This window comes from Dasypus novemcinctus, chromosome 26, assembly GCF_030445035.2.
Source record: "Dasypus novemcinctus isolate mDasNov1 chromosome 26, mDasNov1.1.hap2, whole genome shotgun sequence".
NCBI lineage: Eukaryota > Metazoa > Chordata > Mammalia > Cingulata > Dasypodidae > Dasypus > Dasypus novemcinctus.
Window position 1 is genome coordinate 17,987,776 of NC_080698.1, and position 24,131 is coordinate 18,011,906.

A 24,131-nucleotide genomic window follows, 5' to 3' on the forward strand; every position below is an offset into this window, starting at 1 on the left:
AAGGCCTACCTTCTGGTCTTGATCTCATTAAATCCCTGACTGCTTTGGGTTTCACTCTTCACTACTGCATAATTAGAGGCTGAAGAATCTATTTAAAGCTTTCTCCAAAACTTTCTGATTTGACAGAATGCTAATCAGTTACTAACGTAATGAACCAGTGTATCCTGATTTTTAAAATATTTTTGCATTTTCATTTGTGATTTAAAAGAAATACGGGGGAAGCAGACTTGGCCCAATGGATAGGGCGTCCGCCTACCACACGGGAGGTCAGCGGTTCAAACCCTGGGCCTCCTTGACCCCTGTGGAGCTGGCCCATGCGCAGTGCTGATGTGCGCAAGGAGTGCGGTGCCACGCAGGGGTGTCCCCCGTGTAGGGGAGCCCCACCCGCAAGAAGTGCTTCCCGTAAGGAGAGCCGCCCAGCGCGAAAGAAGTGCAGCCTGCCCAAGAGCGGTGCCACACACACTGAGAGCTGGGACACAACAAGATGACACAACATAAAGAAACACAGATTCCCAGTGCCGCTGATAAGGATATAAGCAGTGATAGGAGAACACACAGCAAATGGACACAGAGAGCAGACAACTGGGGGGGGGGGCGGGTGAGGGGAGGATGGGGGAGGGGAAGAGAAACAAAAAATAAATCTTAAAAAAAAATAAGAGAAATATGGAAAACTGAATTGCAGGTCTCAGTCCTTCAAGGGTAGGTAAGAATTTATGAATTGGCAACAGTCACCTGTTTTTAACTCAACATGCCATATCCAAGTGCCTGGAAGGGTAATTTCGAGTCTACCGCCCACCAAAGTCCTGTCAATGACACAACTTCGTCTCTCACGGAGACCTGAGTCAGCTAGCAGCTTGGGACAGGGTTGGTAAGATTATAATTTGAGAAACGAAAGAAAGGCACCAGCATTAGAGCTTTTCCCAAGGCCTCTCACGAACGGTGAAACCATCAAAATTCCCCAGTGGGGCCCTCACTCGAGGGTCGGGTTAGCCGGGTTCGAACGCCGTGGCGGGACAGTCCCCCCGGCTCCCCAATCGCATCCAAAGCGCGCTCGTAGAAACGGCCCCGGCAGAACCACGCAGAGCGCGGTAAGGCCGCCTCCGCCCTGCGGGAGGCTGGTGCCCGCCACGCACCGACGCCTCCAAAGACCCTCGCCGCCAGCCTCGCACGCTGACGGGCGTCTCCGCAAGCCAATGGGCACGCGGGAGGCGGGGCAGGGAGGGCAAGGAGGCGGGATTTCCCGCACGCCCGCTCAGGGCCTGGCGAAGGCGGCGCGCGGTGGCGTCGGCCGCGGCGGCGCCTGCGAGGGAGGGCGGGCCGAGGTCAGCTGTTGCGGGCGGGCCGCGCGTCTCCTGCCGCCGCCCTCCCTGCGCCACGATGCCGGGGATCGACAAGCTGCCCATCGAGGAGACGCTGGAGGACAGCCCTCAGGTGAGGCCTGGGCGGCCAGCGAAGGAGCCGGGCGGGCCCCCCGGGCCTGGTGCCGCCGCCGCCTCAGGTGCCCGCCCCGGCCCAGGTGGGCGCCGCCGAACAAACGTCCCCGCCCATCGGGCCCTTCGCGGGCGGCGCCCCGAGCCGCCCAGGCCGGGCCTGTCCTCTCCGCACCCCTGAGGCCCGCGGCCCGCGTGGGCCTGCGCGGCTGGGCCGAGCGCCGCGCGCGGGGTCCCGGACGTCCGCGGGCCGAACGCGGACCGCTGCCTTCGCGCGTGGCCGGGCGGTAACGGAATGCGCTTGGGCTTCCGCTTTATTTGGCGAAAGGTTTGTTTTTATCGCCGTTCTTGCGCGGTGGTAAGTCCCAGTCCTGGAAACTTCGAAAACCTCTTGGGAGAAAATGCGGGAAGGGCAGAAATCGCTAGTGTGATTTCTGAGGCTCTGGAAGCCGAAGAAGGAAACGGAGAGCTTTTCCTCGGGAGATGCTGAAAGGCTGTCGATGTGCCGGGGTGGGGAGTCCTCGGCGAAGCCGGTCGTAGGTCCCGGAGCCTGCGCCAGCGCTTCCGTCCTGGTGTGCCCCGTGTGGTGGCCGTGACTGTCCCGCTGTCACAGGCGTGTGATGGGCCACTTCTTTGCGGCTCCACGGCCTCCGGTTGCAGAGTTGACTCTAATAAAGTCATCAAAATAAAAGCCTTGTGTTCTGTGTTTGGTGCTTTGGGGTTGATGCTGGTGTGGTTCTAGCTTAAGGCATTCCAGCAAAACGTGAGCTTTTTATGTTTGTTCAGTACTGAAGAATGTAATCCATTATATTAAGAAGAAAAGGTATTGATGGGTGCTGTAACTTGCATAGAGATTCTTCGTCGGTAAACCATCTTTTACATAATTCAGCAATCTAAGACGATACTGCTGGCAGGGTTCCACTTTTAGAAAGGAAAATTTCTGAAGGATCGTTCATTTGCATCAAAAGAAGGAAAAGAGGAAAGGGCTGGAGTCCCTCTTCCTGGATGGCACTTCTGCCATGGAATTTGTGCCACTTTTAATTGAGCCAAGTTGGAATTGGACACTGATTTTGGAATTGATTTTGTTTTGTTTTTCCACTCTGCAAGCTATCTTTAAAGGTCGGATGCCTGCTGGTAATTCACTCTTATCAGCTTATACTTAACACTGAGAAAGCCATATCTTAGATTGTCCTGACTGCCAGAATAGTGAGTTCAAATTCTTAATGACTTTCCTAGTATTTAGAAGCAATGTTTGTTTCAGATGATTTGCAGAAATTCTGTGCAGTGTATTGGCCAGGTGCTTTTTTATTACAAAAATCTCAACAAATTCCTTACCTTTTTCTCTCTTACTTGGTCTGTTTTTTATAGCCCATGAACACTAAATTCAGAATGGGGTGCGCAGTGCACAGTACACAGCCATGGCTTGTGCACAGGTTATATCAGTATCAATTCTGTAGTAATTTTTTTTTTTTAAGATTTATTTTATTTATTTATCTCCCCCCGCCCCTCCCCCAGTTGTCTGTTCTCTGTGTCTATTCGCTGCATGTTTTTTCTTTGTCTGCTTCTGTTGTCGTCAGCGGCACGGCAATCTGTATTTCTTTCATCTTGCTCTGTTAGCTCTCCGTGTGTGGCGCCATTCCTGGGCAGGCTGCACTTTCTTTAGTGCTGGGCGGCTCTCCTTACGGGCGCACTCCTTGCGCGTGGTGCTCCCCTGTGCAGGGACACCCCTGCGTGGCAGGGCACTCCTTGCGCGCATCAGCACTGCGCACGGGCCAGCTCCACACGGGTCAGGGAGGCCCGGGGTTTGAACCGCGGACCTCCCATGTGGTAGACGGACGCCCTAACCACTGGGCCAAGTCTGCAGCCCCTGTAGTAATTTTTAATGACTTAGGCCATATTGTTGGTATTTTTAAAAATTTCTAGAAATAATAACCTCGAACTAGGTAATGTTTATTTGGGATTAGTTGGGACAACTGGGATTTAGAAAGGGCAGACACCCGGAGGTAGTTCTTAGAAAGAATTTACGGCAGGATGGACAGCTCTGGGTCTGGGATTTAGACAATTGGGGTTCTCGACTTCACTCACACTTGGTACCTTCTGCTTTAGGGCAAATCACTCAGCTTCTCTGAACCTCAGCTTTTATAGATAGTAGTAGATGTTTTAATTTTTATTTTCCTGATTTGAAAAATAATAGTTTGTTTCAGAAAAATTGAAAGGTACAGAAAATACACACAATAATCACCTGTCATACACCTAGCAGCAAACACAGTTTTCTTTATTCCAGTCTTTTTTCTTCGTATTTTGATTTAATTGAGGTTATATTGTACATAGTAATTTTTATTCTGCTTTCAACTTAACATAACTTAAGAATCTTCATGTTACTATATTGTGAATAAAAAAATGTAAGGGCTGCACATTTCCTTAACTGCCTTTACCCGATTGGATTTCTATTATTTTTTTTGAAAGTTTTGCTCTTATAAATAGGGTTGAGATTAATGCCTTTCGGTATTAGTTTTTGTTTTCAGTTTGGACCATTTTCCTTAGAGTCCAAGAAGTAGAATAACAAAGAATATGAAAACTTAAAATCCTGATACAGGTAAGTTTTTGTTTCTTTTATAAATTAGATCATTTGATCTTCATCAAAGGTGACCTGTCCTTTGCTATGTAAAAAAATTTAACTGGGAGTCATGGAAGACTATCCTGAATTACAACTTTCCTTTTTTAGTTTTGATTTACGGTAATTTAATATTAAAATAAAGGAATTTTGAAGTCCAAATCCAGCTGATGTATCATAAGCATCTTTAGAATTATCATGCCCAGACCACACACCATTCTGCACAAGATCATATCATCTGTCGAGACAGAAAATCCTTTACAACTAAACATGATGACTTGGTCCATGTTGATAGTTTTTAAAGTCAGATTTTATTTGTAGATATTTCATCAATGATTCATTCATGATAAAACTGAAGAAAGCAATAATCCCGATGGAATGCTTCTCTCTTTCATTTTGTTTTAACCTCTGATAATGGGATGCACTTTATGGTTGATGACATCTTAGCAATAGCTATCAGCCAAGTGGCAGTTGTAATGTAGTCTGCATATATATACATTTGGTTGTTTCTCCTAGTGGCATGACTAGTCAAGTACAATCTCTTAATGTTCAGGCAACAATTCAATTTAATGATCATTTAAGGAAGGAATATAGGGCCTGGTTCTTGTCTGAAAACCTTCCTTTGAGACCTGGTGAGAACAAGCAAGCACCATCATCAAAACTTGTTGAGTAGGTATCAGTGGCTTGGAAGAAAATATTGGGTACAAAAGCAAAACACTTTAACTTTTTATTTTGAAATACTGTCAAACATACAGGACTGTTAAAATAATATGGACCCCATATAGAGAACTGTATGTAGCCCCCCCCCCAGATATCCATATCCACCAGTTTTAACATTTTGCCACATTTGCTGTATCATTCATTCTTTCTGTTCGTCTGTCCATCTATCAGTTTGTTTTCTGAATACCTGAATGTAGGCTATGGTTGTAGACGTCAGACTCCATGAACACTTATTACTACCATGTACATTTCCTAAGAACAAGAACATTCTCTTATGTACTCCAGCTCTTTCCTCCTGTCCTTTTGATGCCATGTTAAACTGTCAAGGAAAGATACATGTAAAATATGTACAACTGTGGTTATAAATGAATGATCCTTTAGAAATTTTCCTTTCGAAGTAAAACCCAGCCAGCAGTATCTTCTTAGATTGCTGAATTATTATGGGAAAGATGGCTTACGGATGAAGGATCTCTGTGCAAGTGTTGTTATTCAGTTCAAGAAATTGAACCTTGATAATGAACCTTACAGTCTATATTCCAGTTTTTTCATATGTCCTGTTAATGTCCCTTTGAGCCTTTTCTCTTTCCTTGTTAGATTCTTTTGAAGATTATATGTTGCATCTGATTGTCCTTTTATTTTATTTTATTTATTTTTTATTGTGGAAACATATGTACAACATAAACTTTCCCATCTTAACCACTCTCAATTATACCATTCAGTGGGATTAATCACATTCACAATGTTGCAATACCCTCACCACCTTCCATTACTAAAACTTTCCTATTTCCCCAAACATAAACCCTGTTCCCTTTATGCACCAACTCCCCGTTCACCATGACCCCAACTCCTGGCAACCTGTATTCTACTGTCTGTCTCTGTAAACTTGCATATTATCTGGTATTTTCTTTGTAATTACCATGGGATTTAAATTTAATATCCTAAATCTGTATCAAGCCTTTGATATGAACTTAACTTCAGTAGTATATATACCATGTTCCTTTCTCCTTCTGTCCCCCGTCGCAAATTTTTACATGTTTATATATTATGAGGCCAAAACCATTGACTTAATACATTTTATGCATTTGCCTTTTAGATGCTATAGGAAGTAAAAAGCAGAGTTACAATCAAAAATAAAATAGTACTGGTATTTATATTTACCCATGTCATTTACCTCACTGGAGAAGAGCTTTATTTCTTCATGTGGCATCTGTCTGCTGTCTATTGCCCTTTCTTTTCAACCTGAAGAGCTTTCTGTAACATCTCTCAAAGGACCAGTCTAGTAGTAACAAACTCCCTCGGCTTTTAGTTATCTGAGAATGCCTTAATCTCTCCCTCACTTTTGAAAGACAGTTTTGCTTGATATAGAATTCTTGGTTGGCAGTTTTTTGCCTTAAGTACTTTAAATATGTTAACCCATTGCCTTTTTGCCTCCATGGTTTCTGATGATAAATTGGCATTTAATCTTATTGAGGCCTCCTGTTCATGACACATTGCTTTTCGTGGTTTTCAAAATTTGCTCTTTTTCTTCGTCATTAGGCAGTTTGATTATAATATGGTCTGCATGGGTCTGTTTGGGTTTATCCTGTTTGGAGTTCATTGAGCATCTTTTTATTTTTATTTTTAAAGATTTATTTTATTTTATCCCCCTTCCCCCCCGCCTCAGTTGTCTGTTCTCTGTGTCTGTTTGCTGCGTGTTCTTCTTTGTCCGCTTCTGTTGTTTTCAGTGGCACGGGAACCTGTGTTTCTTTTTTTTGTTGTTGTTGTGTCATCTTGTTGTATCAACTCTCTGTGTGTGTGGTGCCATTCTTGGGTGGGCTGTGGGTGCACTCCTTGCGCGTGGGGCTCCCCTACGCGGGGCACCCCTGCATGGCAGGGCACTCCTTGCGCGCATCAGCACTGCACGTGGGCCAGCTCCACACAGGTCACGGAGGTCCCAGGGTTTGAACTGCGGACCTCCCATGTGGTAGACGGATGCCCTAACACTGGGCCAAGTCTGCTTCCTCATTGAGCATCTTGATGTGTATATTCATGCCTTTCAAGTTTGGCAAGTTTTTAATCCATTATTTCTTTGAATATTCTCTCTGCCCTTTTTTCTTTCTTCTCCTAGGATTCCCACGTACCTATATTGCTACACTTCATGGTATCTCACAGGTTCCCCAGGCTGTGTTCACTTTACTTTCTTGTTTCAGCTTCTCAGACTGAATGATTTCATTCGTCTTCAGAACCACTGATTCATTCTTTTGCCAGCTCCAAGCTGCTGTTGAACCCCTGGGGAATTGTAAATTTCTGTTACTGTGGTTTTCAGCCATGTTAGGTTCCTTTTCATAATTTTCATCTCTCTATTGATATTTTCTTTGTCTTCATCAATCATTTTCTGATTTCCTTTAGTTCTTGTTCATGTTTTCCTTTAGCTCTTTAAGCATAGTTCGGACCACTTTTTGAAAAGTGTTTGTTTGCTATGTCCTAGGTTTGGCCCTCCTCATTGATGTTTTCTACCTACAGCTAATCTCCTGTGCCTGTGTCATTGTTTCCCTTTTCTTTGTGTGTTTTGTGATCTTTTGTTGAAATCTGGACATTTTGATATTTTAATGTGTTGTCACAGGAGTTCAGACTCTGAGGCGTCTATTTCTTAAGTCTATATCCAGCTAGTGTTATGACAGAGCTTTCCTTGAATGCCAGGAGCCCTCAAAAAAAAAAAAAAAAAATCACCTTTCCCAGTCTTTGCAAAGAGGCCTTGCAAGAATGCTCTCCTGAGAGAGTTTAAGGAATAGCTCCAGGCCAAAGCCCTCTGGTCCTTTCTGTACCACAAGCATCTTGTCTTGCATGTATATTTAGCCCTAGGAATTCCCCCTTTTATATGCAGATGAAAGGTCCCCTTTTCTTTAGGAAGATTTGCTTTACAGTGGTGGGCACCACACTGTATGTCCTACAGCCAGCAGTCCCTCCCTTGTCCCAGGCAGCCACTTGACTGTTCTCTCACAGCTTTCTGTAGGAGAGCTTTGTGAGCCACCTTCTCATGCAAGGCAAGTTCTTGGACAGCAAACCCCTCGGGTTGGCACTGGATATTTTGAGCCAGACATACATGTCCCCAGTATGTGCACAAGGGCAGCTTTGCCCCGTCTGGAACCAGGACCAGGGGTCCGCACTGGGAGCTCAGGCTGGAGCTGGTGAGGGGTGGCAGAGGGACAGCCATGCCACCATGAGGTCTGCTGCTTTTCTGTGGTCTTTTTCTTCATTTGGCACTCACTCTATTACTGCAGTTCTTTAACTTATTTTCTGGAGCTTTGAGAAGGATGTTTCTGCCAGTTTTTGCTGGTTGGTCAAAGCATCTTTGAAGCGAAGTAGCCCTGAAGTGTCTCACTCTGCCATCTTGATTGTGGTGGGTTGGGGGATGGATCTTGATTGAGGTGGAAGAAGATAGATGCACTTTGAATTTTAAGCTTCCTTAACTGAAATGGGACTAATGCGGGTAATCTCCCCCAGTCCTCTTCTGGTTTTCCCACAGGCAAGGAAACAGAGAATCTGTGCAGCTTAAAAATACCCCAGGATTTACATTAAATCCTCCATATTTTCATATATCAAACTTACAAAAGCCCTCAAGGGGTTTTGAAGCTAGGAGTAATCCAAAATCAAGGCCATGCTTTTCCCCCAAAGTCTGTAACATTCTGGTACAGGCTGCCAGCCCTTCTTGGGGTTCCTTGGCTTGTATCCTTGCCTTGCATCACATGGTGATGTCCTCTTCTTTCTTTTCTGGGTTTCGCTCCGAAAGTGGAAGACTTTTCACTTCGTCCTGGAGCAGAAAATGATATTGGATGAGAAAACATGGCGACTGATGATTCTGAGTAAAAAAAGTTTACAAGAGTTGAACTCTGAATGTGATGTTATAGGAATATATTAAATTTATGCTGCTTCTATTTTCCTTTTTAAATTTTCACAAGAGCTACGTATGATAAAATTCTGTCTAAGGGGCATGTTCCTTAAATATAAAGAACTTTTAAGACATAAGAAAACCTTGAATCATAGCTTTTAATTACCAGCATTTTGTGGTTTGTTTTTAGTAGCACATAAAATAACAGTTCTTAAAATGGATGCATGCAATCTTAGATACAGTTAAGTGGTATCATATTGAGCCTGTTTTTGCAAGCTGCTAACTTTCAATAAACAGTAATTAAACAATGTTGCACTTGATATTAGTAACTTCAAATAGGGAACCTGTTTCAAGTTTTGAGCCAAGAATAGCTCTCTAAATTTAATTACATTGCAGGTTTTGCATAAAGGCTTATTTCCTTGAAGTGGAATTACTGATTTTTGGGGAAACAAATTGAATTGTGTCAGATTTTCTTAACAGTGCTGGTAGCCAAACAAGATTTTCTGATGCTTTCTTTCTTTTTTTTTAATTTATTCATTTTTAAAAAAATATTACATTTAAAAAATATGAAGTCCCATTCAACCCCACTGCCCCCACCCCCCACTCCCCCCACAGCAACATTCTCTCCCATCATCATGACACATCCATTGCATTTGGTAAGTACATCTCTGGGCATTGCTGCACCTCATAGTTAATGGTCCACATCATACATAGCCCATACTCTCCCACGTTCCATCCAGTGGGCCCTAGGGAGATCTACAATGTCCCGTAATTGTCCGTGGCTTGCTTTCTTATACCTTAAAATAACACTAAAAGGCATGGAGTGGGACATGAGAACTAAAAAGACCCTGTTAAATCCAAATCTCTGAGCCCTGGATAATTAAAGGACAATGATTGTATACTTTATTTACTGGTGTAATGATTTTGTGCTTTTTTTTTTTTTTTTTTAAACCATATTGACTTGGCTTCCTCCTGAAAACAGGAAGCTAAGAATTAGATTCTCTCCACCCTTAATTTCTAAGGCTGAGGCATAAATAATTTTTTTTTAGGGTAAAAATACAAGATGATGTTTTAGATTTTAAGCTGCATTTATCTTAATAGTTGCTGATATTTTCATTCTTCCAAACCTATCCCTGGTTTGTGATACAGGATGTTGAACACATCTTGCCCTTGATATGTTGAGATTCCTTATCATTGACCATTTTATTGACATTCTTAACATTTACTTACAAGTTTTCCTCCCTTAAACTAAAAATAATTTTGACATGCTTATGTAAGATTAAAAATCAAGTAATATAGAAAAGTATAAAGAACAAAGTAGAAACAACCCTAAATTCTGCATCCAGAAAAATCTAGTAAGCATTTTATAGGCTGAAGAGTTGGCTTGTTGTGGAGGGAATGGTTTTAAGGTACTGTGGTATTTGAATTGGAGTGGGGAAGGGTTTGGCATTGCTAGACGGGATCATGGAGGAAGAGAAGTAATCATAAAAAGTTACCCGGAAATAAGACATTTGAAATATTTATACATAGTATTCTGTTACTTGAATGTTTCTGTTAGTTTGTTTTTATTTTAACTACAGAATTTTAATTCATAAAAATATACCCTTGTTGTGTCTTGTGAAGTTGTAATGTAGTTGTAAAATCCTGTGCTTTCTTGAAGTGAAACTGAGAACAAAGAACTCTGCTTCCTGACATTAACTACTGAAAGAAAGAAAAAAGAGTAAAACTCAGAATTACTAGAGCATGTATATTCTGAGGTTTTAGCTTCCTTCAGGAAAAAAAAGATTTTTCTGTCTGGTTTTAAATGGTTAATGTAAACTTATTGCTTTTATTTCATATAGACAAGATCTTTACTGGGTGTATTTGAAGAAGATGCTGCAGCTATTTCCAACTACATGAACCAATTGTATCAAGCTATGCATCGGATTTATGATGCCCAGGTAAAAAGCCAAAGGCTAATTCCATGCTTTTTTAAAATGGACCTTTACATTCCAAGAAAACAGAGATAGGAACTGCCTTGTTTATTGGTGCCTAGCTCTGTCCCTGGCTCATGGTAATATTTGTTGAATGAATCAAAAAACATTGAATATTTTGTACTATATAGCTCACATTTCATTACTAGTATACAGTTTGTAGCATTTCAAAGGTGATAAAAGATTGAATCATCTTCCCTTTCCCTCCCCATCCCAAACATAGTCAGGAGGGAGACTTATTGAAACTGGTTGGTAGTGCTCATTCTTTCCCTAGATTTGACTGAAAACCTCGTACTATCACCAGGTTTTTCCCTTAAGATGTTTTTAATTCAATGAGATATTTGCTCTTCTCGGGGAGAGAAATTGAAAGTCATCTGCCTTTTTCTAGTTAAAATTAGGTATTAAAAATTAGATGTTATAACTGTAGCTTTGGAGTAGGGAGAGATGAAGAAAGGTATGTCTAGATTTTTTGTTGAACAGGCATATAAAATATGAGGCTGTGTTTATGTAGCCTAGTTTCAAACCTTAAGCGCAACCTGGGTTCCATGATATATTTCCTTTTGGGATTAATTAAATGTGCAAGTTTCATTTTTTCCCCATCTAATTTTCTCTCCTTTCTAGATTCACATTTTCATTACGTACTCAGAGTTGCTGGGATGGTTGTCTATTTTTTCCCTTGTGATAGGCCTCTTGAGATTTGCTTCATGAGCAGAGAGATAATGAATATGTAAAATAAATGTTATTTTTCTCAATATGTCCATCTCTGAAAAACCTTCCAATTAAAATATATCTCCTCCATATGGCTTTGTTGCTAGGTTATATGAAAGGATTGACCACATTTTGGTCATTGGTCATTAAATATTTATCATGATCACTATCTCTAGAGAGTGATAACCAGTAATCAATGTAGGATCTCTCATTATTTTGCTAAGGTTATATACAGTTTATTTCTAGCTCTCAAAGTATTTAATGCTTAGTTTCTATTCGACCCCCCTTTGCTGAAAAAACCCACAAAAAAACACAAAACACAATTGAGTTCCTTGAGAATATCTATTTCATGGTTTGAGTTGCCTTTTAAAGTGCTTTATTTTTATAGTTTCTTTTCCACTAATTTAATGAGGTGTTTAGAAAGCATGTTTTAAGTATTTATATTAAGTGACAATAATTAAAAGTGACCTAGGTATCTTCAATTAAAACTTCTTTCTTAATCCATAGTATTTTGCTAATTTGAATGCCAATCCTTTCCCCATAGAATGAATTAAGTGCAGCAACACATCTGACTTCAAAACTTCTGAAAGAATATGAAAAACAGGTACTGTATATGAAAGTTTTAAAAGCATAATTTAAAATAGACAGTGATACAGTGTCTGTGTAGATAAACTGGATTTTCTCTTTGGGAATTCTTAAGCTTTCCTGAATTCACAGAGCATAATTTTGATATGCCATTGAAATTTCACTATAGCACTTACATTGCGATAATTTTAAGGATTAATTTTAGACACAGAGGTCATTTAGCTTACTTTTTTTTTAACAAATGAAGAAACAGACATGCTCAAGGTTATGTAGTTGGTTGGTTGGAGGAAGTGGAGCTGATATGATGGGCATTCCTATATACCATGGTTACTTACCAGATATTCTAATTAATGCTTGTTAATTATGTGAGTTACATTATTTTATTAAAATGACATTTTTAGGACATAGTCCAAATTTTATAAGCTTTCTGAAGTTCCTGAAAAACTGTAAATTATAATGCCGTATTCAAAAAAGACATACCAATATTGGGCCTTTACTTCATCTCCTATTTTCAGCGTTTTCCACTGGGAGGTGATGATGAAGTTATGAACTCTACTTTGCAACAGTTTTCAAAAGTTATAGATGAGGTAACTTCTATTTTGCTTGAATAAGTGGTCTTATAATTATGTTACTTAGGTTTTTTAGCTTTTATTGGGAACTTTTATTATTGTGATTAGATGAATAAAGTTCTTTTATAACGAATATTATGAGAAGAACCTTATTTCCACATCCTGGTGGCTGCTTCAGCAAAACAATACTTTCTTTCACTGATTAAAACAAAATGTTTTCAAGGAATAATATAGGTGTGCTTTCTCTATTCCCAGTTTCTTTTGATGATGTTACTTGATGTATGTAGGTAGGAAGAGAAGTGTTAAGGTGTGAGCTACAGGTAGGTTCCTTATGGTTCTTTTTCTTCTGCCACCAACCAACATTTTACCATTCAATCCTTATTCTTTATAGCCTCAGATAGCCAAAATCAATCCTTAATTTCTCAAACCAGTCCTCAGAACAAATAATAAAAATGACCCAGATTTTAGGAGGAAAAGTGGTAAAGGAGGTGGGGAGAGTCCATAACTGTTCTTCACTAATTCTATCTTTTCTAGAGCCTTTTAATTGGAAAAATAATTTAAATATCTTAATAATTCATTTTAGCAAAATACTGTCCTATGGAAATCAAAAAGGAATAATACTTGCAGGAAAGGGAAACTTTTTTTTTTTACTGTATTTCATACTAGATCACATAATTTTTAGTTTCTTCTATATAAAATGTATTTTAAAGGCTTTTATACTAGATTTTATTTAACTTGCATAGCCCTGGTTAAATGTCTTTCTATAGTTAGTTATTTGGCCTTTTTGGTCTTTCTTTTACTAGCTTAGCTCTTGTCATGCGGTACTTTCAACTCAGCTTGCTGATGCCATGATGTTCCCCATTACCCAGTTTAAAGAAAGAGATCTGAAAGGTATTAAGTCAAGCTCATGTTTATGTTCATCAGCTATCATTAGCTCAATGCTTATAAAATGTGTTATTACTCTGTACCTTACCTATTTCTGATCACCATTGGCCACTTTTACTTACCTCTGGCACCAGTTATAGGAGTTCCTGCTAGGTATCAAAGTAGATACTGAGAAATACTTATATAAATAAGGTGTTCCCTTCCCTTGAGAAACCATAGAGAGAGAGATGGGTAAACATAATTATGGCAATGTGTCTGTTATCATTTAGGGAATGGGAAGGGTGCTATGCAGGCTCAGAGGAAGGGGCCAGAAAGGCTTCACTAAGGATGTGATGTGAACTTTGAACATGAAATAATTTCCCAGAAAAAGGATATTTTTCAGTTAGAGGGATTAGAATGTTGAAAAGTAAGGGTTGTGAAAACACAGCTTGTTTTGAGAATGATGAAAAAAGTTAGTGCGGCTGTGATGATTGATGTGTTGGGGCATCGCAGGAGAGATGAATCTAGAAATAGATTAGCTGGGACTAAATCATGAAGTGTTTTTATATGCTATGCTAAGGAGGTTGAACTTGAGTTTATGAACAAGGAGAAGTCAGTGGAGGTCTAGAAGGAATAGAATGAATTTGGTATCCAGGAAACTGGATTAGAAAGTTGAGAGATATGACCAAGTCTGAAACTGGGACAGTGGCACAAGGGATATGGGATATATGTATGGGTTGGGGTGGAGAGTGTGCTGGTAATTCTAGCAATCCTCTACTTAGTTTTATTTGTTTTGTGGGCATTACTAAGTGATACATTGAGGATTTTACAGAATTGATTGTTAATTTCCCAAAACTTAAAATCTCAGACAATCATTTAGACTTACTTAAAGAATATATAGATAGAATGAAAATATGAACCAATGTATAAATGGATAGTAAAGTTTTAAAACTATACATAGAATAAAGACAACCATTATTTTCTAAAGGTCTAGAAACAAGATTTTTTCCTAACAATCTAATGGAAACTGTATGTCATAGCTTTATTAAAAAATGATGTTCTTTATTGCTTATTCAACATTTTCACTTATTAGAGTTATGAAAATAATAAAAATGAATCAATAGGTTAGATTCTGGCACAGAGTCAGAATATTTGCATATCTTAGAATTTGCAGTGGATTTTAAAATTAACTGTTGTTAATGATAGTGAATGTTCCATAGCTAGCAGAAACAGCAATAACACCTTGGATGTTAAAGTATGAAATATTATTTGGGGTTTTTCTAAAACAAAATTTAAGATATTTCATAAATATGCTAAACTGAAATTATTCTTGAACATTTTCAGAAATACTGACATTAAAGGAAGTGTTTCAAATTGCTAGTAATGGTAAGTTCTGAATACACTCTTATTTCTTCTAATATTACATTTATTTATCAGTGCAAATCCTGAACCAGATTCTGTGTAATAACCTAATTAAAAGTTGACGTGAACATTGTTTAAATCAATGTTGTTACTAAATTACACTGTTTACTTTAAGAAAAATTTAAAAAGGATTAAATTAATCTTGTGAGGTGCTCTCTTCATGATGTCTAAGGCAGTGGTAGAATTTTATTTCTCTTTCTTGTTTTTCTGTATATTCCAGATTTTCTTTAATGATCATGTACTGTTTTTATACTAAAAATTGCTTTAAAAACTTTTAGTGGATTACAATTTCCTTAGAATTATGAGTGTTTGCCAATTTGGTAAATAGAAACATAGTTTAGGGAAATTTGGATGTGGGGAACATTTGGGTGGGGTGAGTATGTGGTAGGGAATTCTTATTTTGCTTTTTTCCATTTGTAGAAAGGTGCACATATGAAGCCCATTTAAGTCATTTAAATGTGGAAGTGTTGTTAAACAGTCATTTTTGTTTTCCAGATCATGATGCTGCGATTAACAGATATAGTCGATTGTCCAAAAAAAGAGAAAATGACAAGGTGTGATACATACTTACTCCTTCATTATAACAGTTAACAACTATTTCATTAGGTGGTTTAGTTTTTACCTGTTTAAAAATTGTAGCCAAGTGTCAAAAAAAAAAAAAAAAAAAAGCCAGTAGCAGTTACTTATTATGCTTTGCTGTATTGTTCTTAGTTTATTTTCCCCTTCCAGCCATTTTAAAGCCTTTCTGATGTGTGGAGGGGTATAAATAAATAATTGGTGGTCTCGTTAAACAAAATATTTTTCTGCTACCAAGATTTGATACATAAGTAAACATTATTTTTAAAAATGTAATGCCTAGTATATAACACTGCATCTTTTTGCTTTGTATTTCAATAACATTGTATTTTTTCTGTTTTTATTTGACCATATATGTATACAGATAAGTCTTCTGAGATTCAGTAGTTATAAGGTTGAATTGTTGAACACATAATTCAGTGAAGTTCTATTATGAGACCCTTCTAATTTATGGGAAAATACATTTTTTTTGATATTTCTTCAGGTAGTGAAATCCAGAAATAATACACTGTATTGAGGAGAAACGCCTTCAAGGAAAGATCAAAAAACAGAATATTAATAAGTTCATCAGGGTATTCCTTAATGTCATCTCTACCTTGTGGGCCTAATCCAAGGAGTGACGTGTAGGCCCTCAGAAGATGCTTGTTAATGAGGTGACATCTCTGCCTGGAAATTTATGTCTGCAGCCTTGGCTGTAGCTATTGGAAGGGGCACAGTGCCTACTTGTGGGAATCCATGAATGAGTATAATTTACTGTGCAACAGCTACTGACACAATAAAGGGAAAGTTTCTCACACAAAGTTCAGTGCAGGCATCTTATGTGCTTTTATTTTGAAAGGTCAGAAGTATTTTTCTGTAGTATTGTATTTCATGGCTGCCATACTTCTTTTTTTGACATTCTTGTTTTCTAAGTGGTCTCTGCTCTCCATTTCTAATTTTCGTTCACAGATCACTTGATAGTGTTAATATTGATAAAAATACATACATTTTGAGAGCTACATTGCTTCCCTTGCCTTAGAGAAGTAATTAAAGGCTTGGTAAAATGTTGGTGATTTTATATCACCTCTCTCTGTTCAGTTATTTTTTTTTTTTTTTTTTTTTTTTTTTCTGTTCAGTTATTTTAAAAAACATTCTTTCATCAGTTTCTCTTTACTAAAAAAAATTGTTTGAGCACCTACTACATGTAAAGCAATATGTTGGGTGCTATGGGGGAACATAACTGACTAGGCTACTATACCCCTGCCTTTGAGGAGTGGATAATACACATTTATTGAAGACCTCCTGTATGAAGACATGTGACTAGGCTAGGTGTTAGGGTGCCAGGGTGAAGAGAAAGCGTGGATTAATACCAAGGTAAGTGTGATAATAGAGGTCTTTACAAAGTGCTTAGAGAGCACAGAGAGGGTAGCGGTTAGCTTTGGTGAATTGGGAAAGGTTATACTTTCAGGAGGTGATATTTGCACTGGATCTTGAAGAATGAGTGTGAAGTCACAGGTTTGGGATTGGTGGAAGAGCATTTTTGGAAGATAAACAGCACTTGCGGAGGAACATGATGGAGTCAGAAGACTGTAAAGATTAAGAGCATTGGCTTGAGTCAGATGGCTTGGGAGCAGAGAGCTCTGCCACTTAGTTATTTGAGGTCACATGGCTAGTTACAGCAAACCTTTTTTTTCCCTATCAAAAAACTTTAGTAGCATGAAGATGACATAAAGTAATGCATGCAGAGTATGTTGTGGCTTATAGCAAGTTTTCAATAAATTCTAGCAATATTTTGATGATGTTGGAAAGATAATCATTTCATTGTATCTAAAGCATAGGATATATTTGGTGAGATATGGCAGAGAAGACAAGACAGAAGTTTGGGGCCAGATTACTATGTTAATGACCTTAAATTTATTTTAGAGGTAGTAGGCAGCCACCAAAGGATTTGAAGTGGGTGAGTAACATTATGCAGTTGTGATTTAAAACAAAATGAATAATGGAACTGTGAAGGGAACAAAACTAGAGAGAAACCAATAAAAAGATACTGATATAGTTTTGACAAGATATAAATGAGCGTCTAAGCTAGGGGTTCTTAACCTTTTTTTGTTCCATGGACCCCTTTGCCAGTTGGGAAAACCACGGACCCCTTATACTGTGTATTATTATCATCCTCGTTATACTGTGTATTATTTAATAAGTGTATCACACCTGCACCAACATGTCCCCACAAGAATGTTTTTTTGAATTTCAATACAAGTTCCCGGACCCCTTGTAAAAGAATCCCTGGTCTAAGCCATGGTTGTTACAGATATTGGAGAGGAGAGAATATTTTTGAGAGATAGCTCACGTGTAGAATTGATAAGGAGAAATGGAAATAGAGTCCTGGATGTCTCATGATGCTGAGTAATTAAGAGAACTAAGAAACATAAATGGAGCAGGAAGGTTCTATCTTTAGTTTTGTGTAATTACAGCAGTGTATTTATACGTACATACACACACAGGCACACATATACAAAACACACATATAAAGAGCTCAGATGGAGAGGAACTGCCTCTGGCACTTGGTGGGAACAAGGGGCAAGAGGTAAAAATTTGGGTCATTGGTATATTGGAATATTCTTGGTAATTGAAATATTCTAAGGAAAGTAGGAAGAGAGAAGAGCACAGTGGTTATTGCATATTAGGTTTTTAATAAATATTTGGTGTCTGAACATATGCTCTCAAGGGAGCACACATAATTTAAGTGTAAATAAAGACAGACAAGAGGAGTGGTAGGGAGAGAACCTGGAAGAGAAGAGTGGTATGGTGTGATCTGATCAAGGTCAGAGACTAATGGCTAAGCTAATAGCAAACAATTGTCTGCCTGTCCTCTGGAGTTAGCTGTTCTCTGCCATGCTTAGTTTAGTCAAAATATTGTTCTTAGTTATATGCAAAATTTTGCTTTTAATATGCACTTTAAAAAATGAGGTGGTTGGTACTCATAACAGAAAATCATGTTAACCAATATGGAAGGATTCGTGATGCATCAGAAAGCAGGGAAGCTTTGCCCAATAGCTAATGATGGACTTTTTCCTTCAGTTGGTTTTTCCTCACAGCCACTACTCAGTATAATCCAAAATTAAGTAAATAATAGAATTCTTAATTTTTTCATTCAAAAGGTGAAGTATGAAGTAACAGAAGATGTGTATACTTCCAGAAAAAAACAACATCAGACCATGATGCATTATTTTTGTGCATTAAATACTCTTCAGTACAAGAAGAAAATAGCATTATTAGAACCGCTTCTTGGGTACATGCAAGCTCAGGTAAATGCTGTACTGTTTTGGATTATAATTTAATTGAAAATTATGTCAGATTTGATATTTGTACTAAATATAAGGGTATTACAAACTGTTGTCACAATACTTGTTTGTGTCTAAGTTTCATGAAGTAATTTTTAAATTGCGTAAATTAAATTACTATTTTGGAAACTACAGAGAATGATTGTCCTTGTGAACAAAGATTTCAGATATTTTAGGGTAAATGAAAAACATAGTTGGGGAAGGGGAAGCTGGAGCTTCCACTCTTGCTTTATACCAGAGCTGGAAGAGAACAGACAAGTTTTGAGTTTTCTCATGTTTCTTGTGTCCTTCTGAATAAATTAAATAATAGATAAACTCCAAAATGCCCAAAGAGGCATGCATTAGGAAGGAGGCTAGAAAATTAAGTTACAGCTAATATAAGTTTATGATATAAACTTAATAATCAAGTTAAAAGATTCCTTCAAATATGTTTATTATTCCTCAGATATAAAATTTATTTTTGTAGAAAACATGAAGCCATTTTATCTATGTCATTTACTTTGAAATGTTTTAAAATTTATTTTCCAGTTAAAAAATTGTTTACCATATTCATGTATTTTTTCAGTTCGAAAATATTTAAAGATGTACAGGGAAAGTTAAATCTTGCTCCCTCAGTTGTCCCTGAGAAGTCTTTGTAAACTATGACCTATTTTTAGACAAATGATAATTCTCTGTGGGTTTTTTTTTTTTTTTTTGCACTTAAATCATGTATCTTGGAGATTGCTTATATGATTTACTTTAAGTATTTTTTTGTGTGTCTGTGTGTTTGTGTTGTTTACTTACCACCTCTCCTGGTCTCAGATAAGTTTCTTTAAGATGGGTTCTGAAAATCTCAGTGAACAACTGGAAGAATTTTTAACGAATATTGGAACAAGTGTACAGAAGTAAGTGTTTTCTTCCTTAAAATTGAAGATGAAATTATATGAATAATTTAATAGCTAAATGGCACAATTTAAAAATGTGTCCCACGGGACTACTTTCCTGCCAGGAGAGTGTTTTTCACATAGTTTAGGGGTGCTTCTTGGATTTTTCAATATCTTTCCCATAGAATGTAAACTTGGAATTTCATAACAGTGTCAAATCTGATGGTAATTTTATTGATTCTAGACAAGGTTTTAATGTCTGAATATAGCAGACACATAGAGTAATTTTCTATAAGGGAATTCATCTTTAAACTGTAAATAATGGGGTTTGGATGATCTTTCTGTCCAAGCTGTGAAAGCTTAGAGAGAGAAAGTACTTCTGATCAGAAGTCTGAACAGTGATGTGGTCAGTCTGAGGTATGGAGGGAGAAGAAAATGATTTGTTGTTTTAAAGGCACAGTATAGAGCATTTGGAAAATTCTCTGAAGTCAGGTGTTCAGTGTGGCTTCATTAATTTTGAATGTTTCCAAAATATCTAAATTTCAAATAAAATATAAGCTGCTTTACTACCCACGCCACTGTTTCTCTCTTCATGAAAATAAATACAAAACAAATATACAGATAAAGTGATTGGTAAGGAGATTTTTGCTTGTTGGGGTTGGTAATAAACTGTTTTCTGTGTTAGTGTTCGCAGGGAAATGGACAGTGACATAGAGACCATGCAGCAGACAATAGAGGATTTAGAAGTAGCCAGTGACCCGTTATATGTGCCTGACCCAGACCCCACCAAATTTCCTGTTAATCGAAACTTAACTCGAAAGGCTGGATACCTTAATGCTAGGAAGTAAGAAAACTCGTTATTTTTATATATTGTATTTCATTTAAGATGATACCAAACAAATGTAATATGTACTTGATATTGTTTGCCAGATTGTTTTGATTTTACTAAAGGTTGAATCTTTACAGTGATATTAGTACTTGTGAATTTTTGACAAGTGAGGTAAAGTATATGAATAATTTTCAAACATAAAATTGTCCTTAGATATTTGTTAAATAATTTAGAATTATAATAGTTTAAGTATATCATTAGATGTGAATGCAATTAATTATCATTTATCATACTTTAAAATAAATGTAATTATATCATCTAGTCAAGTTTTAGCTTTTACATGAAAATAGGCTAAACCAAGTTACCCTTAGGAGTAAACTAAATTCTTTTGTTTTAAATTTATCCCCTTGGAAGTTGAACTGTATATTTTATGGAGCATCTTTCTAATAGCTACCATTCGATAATTCTAGCCTTGTTTTAAAATATAGAAAACTTAAATAGATCAATATATATAAAGTTATTTTAGAGGCTGAAAAAGTGGTATTTTTATTTTCTTGGTACCTAGGAGCCTTTTTGTAAACTACTTTTTTTTCTTTGTGACCTGCATTATTTTTTTGTCTGACTAATGGTAAAGAGATGTCAGGTGTATCGTCATTAACAAGTGAATATGCTTCTTTCATTTAGTAAAACAGGCTTGGTGTCATCCACCTGGGATAGACAGTTTTACTTCACTCAGGGTGGAAATTTAATGACTCAGGCCCGAGGAGATGTAGCAGGAGGCCTGGCCATGGACATAGACAACTGTTCAGTGATGGCTGTAGACTGTGAAGACAGGAGATACTGTTTTCAGATCACCTCGTTTGATGGAAAAAAGTTAGTATTTTTAAAAAATATTTCTGTTAATAAAATCTGTAATATTCTAAACGCAAAGCAAAATACAGTGTAATTCCTTTTTGTTCAGAAATCTAATAGACATTTTAGGCCTGTTGTATATTAAGACAATTTTTTTCTTTTTAATGTTGTAGAAATGAGTTGAATTTTTACTTTCTGACTTGGATAAATGATTTCCTAATATTTTGAGGCTATCAAAATAAAGTTCCTGACCTTGTCCTATGTTAAGACCCCTGATTTCATGTTAAGAGATTGTCAGTGAAAATCCTGCATGGGATGGGCAAGGTAGCACTGGTTAGTGGAAAAAGCCCCAACCCTGGGGTCAGAAAGCTTAAATTCTGGATCCACTATTTACTTTGTGTCTTTGGACAATTTACTTACTTAACCTCTTGGAGCTCCATTTTCTACATGTGAAGTGGTTGTGGGGGAGGAGGTCATTTGTACATTGTAAGTAGTAGAAATCTAACATGTAATGTGTGTAGCACATAGTAGGTACTAATAAATAGTGCTTTTTTTTTTCATTTAGGTTTTTTTAATAAGGTACCAGAACCTCATGTATAGGAAGCAGGTGCTCAACCAGTTGAGCTACTTCACTTCCCAATGGTGTTTTCTAAAATGTTAATCACCTATTTCTGATCAGATTCATTTTTTGGTTCATTGATGTTTATAATGCCATTGTTTTACTTCTGTTACCTTTGCATTAAAGGAGAATCTGTAGAATAGCATTTAGAATAAATGCAAGCATAGAAAAATATAAAACAGAGTAAGAAAAAAGCTATAATCTCACCAATTACTTTGGTCTATTATTTTCCAGTTCTTATCCTAAGTATGTTTTTAAAATAGTTGAGGGGGTATTATATATATAATTTGGGTCTTCATTTTTTAAAACATTTTGTAATGGCTGTATTATAATCCATTTAAGGGTATGTAACATTATTTAAACCTTTTCCTAATGATATATGTTTCTGCTGTCTGCAGGTTTTTTCCACTTAACTCAAGTATTGTTTTTGACCTTTCTTAATGCTTAGGAACACCCTCTGGGTTCTCTGAAGGTCATTGTTTTCCTATATTTATGTACATTATTTAAAATGTTAAAGGATATCTTTTATCAAAATAGTTTAATTTTATATTTCTTCTACAAACATATATTGAATACCAGATTCTATCACATACCCTGCTAGGTGTTGGGAGTCTGTGTGCAAATGTATTTTCAGTTTTGTGCTAATACTTAATATGATTTCCCATATCACATTCCTGGTGTGATGCAAAATTAATAAAACTTATTTTTTTCCCTAACTTTAAAAATATTGCCTCTATAGAAAGGTTAAATATCCCTGTCAGTGATTAATATATTGAAAATTTGATTTTAACCCTATTAAAGAGGAACAATCACTAATGAAGCAAAGGTAGTATTTTCTAGTAGGATCACTGATTTGAATTTTTTTTTTAAACATACTCTATTTTTTATTTTTGTTTATTTATTTTTTTGCGTCATCTTGTTGTGTCAGCTCTCCATGTGTCCGCGGCACCATTCTTGGGCAGGCTGCACTTTCTTTTACACTGGGCGGCTCTCCTTACGGGGCGCACTCCTTGTGCGTGGGGCTCCCCTACGTGGGGAATACCCCTGTGTGGCAGGACACTCCTTGCGCATCAGCACTGCGCATGGGCCAGCTCAACACGGGTCAAGCAAGCCCGGGGTTTGAACTGTGGACCTCCCATGTGGTAGGCAGACGCCCTATCCATTATGCCAAGTCCGCTTCCCTGATTTGAATTTTAAATACACATTATAAGTCTCTGAAAGTTGAAATGCATTGTTTTTAATTGAAGTCTGCCTTTTGGGAACCAGGACCTTTTTCCATTTCGGTACATCTTGGCATAGCTAGCCAAATTCAGCGTTGTTAAAATCTGAGTCCTAATGCCTGTGGTGCCTTGCTTTTCATGTGATACTTCTTGTTTTATATGTATGTGTGTGTATATATATATACATACTGTATCTCTAAAGATTAAAAGATCTTTTGGATCGTTTGAAAGTACTTAAGTACTTTCTGAACAGAAGTTGAGGGTAAAACTTTTTTCCTTTTTTTTTTTTCAGATCTTCAATTTTGCAAGCAGAGAGTAAAAAAGATCATGAAGAGGTAAAGTTTTACCAAGTTAATTTCTTCAGCAACATTAAAATTTTTTTCCTGATGTATAAAATACGTTAATGTCTTACAGAAAATTTGGAAAATTCTAGTTTAAAAAATTCTCTGTAAGTATGTGAGACAATATTCTCAAGTTTCTCACAGAATTTTATAGCTGAAAGGACCTTAGGATGATCTCTCTGCTATCTTAAGGGCTCAAATTCAGAAATGACCTTGTGACTTGCTTTCTGGCAGGCTATTAACATCATGAGGCGACAGTTTAATTTATTCCCTTCTTGCACCACCCCTCTGAGACAGTATTTGCTACATTAAGAACATTGTGGCAGCAGATGTGGCGTGGCAGGAAGCAACTAAAGCTTAAAATCTTGGGGAAATGAAAGATAGAAAAACAAAAATTTGGGAGTCTCTCTTCTTCCTCACAAGCCTTTTATTTTTGGCTCCATTTTTACTTCTGGTACACCAAATCTGGAAGGTAAGGTCCTATCACCAGGAACTGACATTTCAGAAACTTTCTCTTGAGAAATATTCTTCATGAAAAACTCCATAGTTTGATTTTGAGCCTCTTTAATTTGGTATTGTAATTGTGCTGGCAGAAAATCAAGTTTAGAAATTATGTAGGGATCTGCATTTATTTACTTCTTGTGGAAAAGAATTGGTATAGAAACTTCCTTTTGGTCTTTGAGGAAGCAAAGGCCCATGTCTCTGCTCTTTGCAAGTTTTACCAAACAAAATGTTAATTTAGCTTACTGAGGCTC

The 24,131-nt window shown here is 37.6% G+C and overlaps 1 protein-coding gene across 1 annotated transcript in view; it reads left to right on the forward strand.

Moving 5' to 3' along the window:
* Positions 1–1,200: 1,200 nt before the first annotated feature.
* The window catches only part of APPL1 (adaptor protein, phosphotyrosine interacting with PH domain and leucine zipper 1), a 37,114-nt gene continuing 14,183 nt past the window's right edge, over positions 1,201–24,131 (forward strand). Inside the window, exons 1-12 of the mRNA XM_004448225.5 lie at positions 1,201–1,431; positions 10,474–10,572; positions 11,858–11,917; positions 12,414–12,485; positions 13,271–13,358; positions 14,676–14,717; positions 15,249–15,307; positions 18,470–18,616; positions 19,454–19,536; positions 20,201–20,359; positions 21,029–21,217; positions 23,328–23,370. Coding sequence (XP_004448282.1) covers positions 1,378–1,431; positions 10,474–10,572; positions 11,858–11,917; positions 12,414–12,485; positions 13,271–13,358; positions 14,676–14,717; positions 15,249–15,307; positions 18,470–18,616; positions 19,454–19,536; positions 20,201–20,359; positions 21,029–21,217; positions 23,328–23,370 — 1,095 coding nt within the window. The 5' untranslated portion in view covers positions 1,201–1,377. The remainder of the gene's footprint in view (positions 1,432–10,473; positions 10,573–11,857; positions 11,918–12,413; positions 12,486–13,270; positions 13,359–14,675; positions 14,718–15,248; positions 15,308–18,469; positions 18,617–19,453; positions 19,537–20,200; positions 20,360–21,028; positions 21,218–23,327; positions 23,371–24,131) is intronic.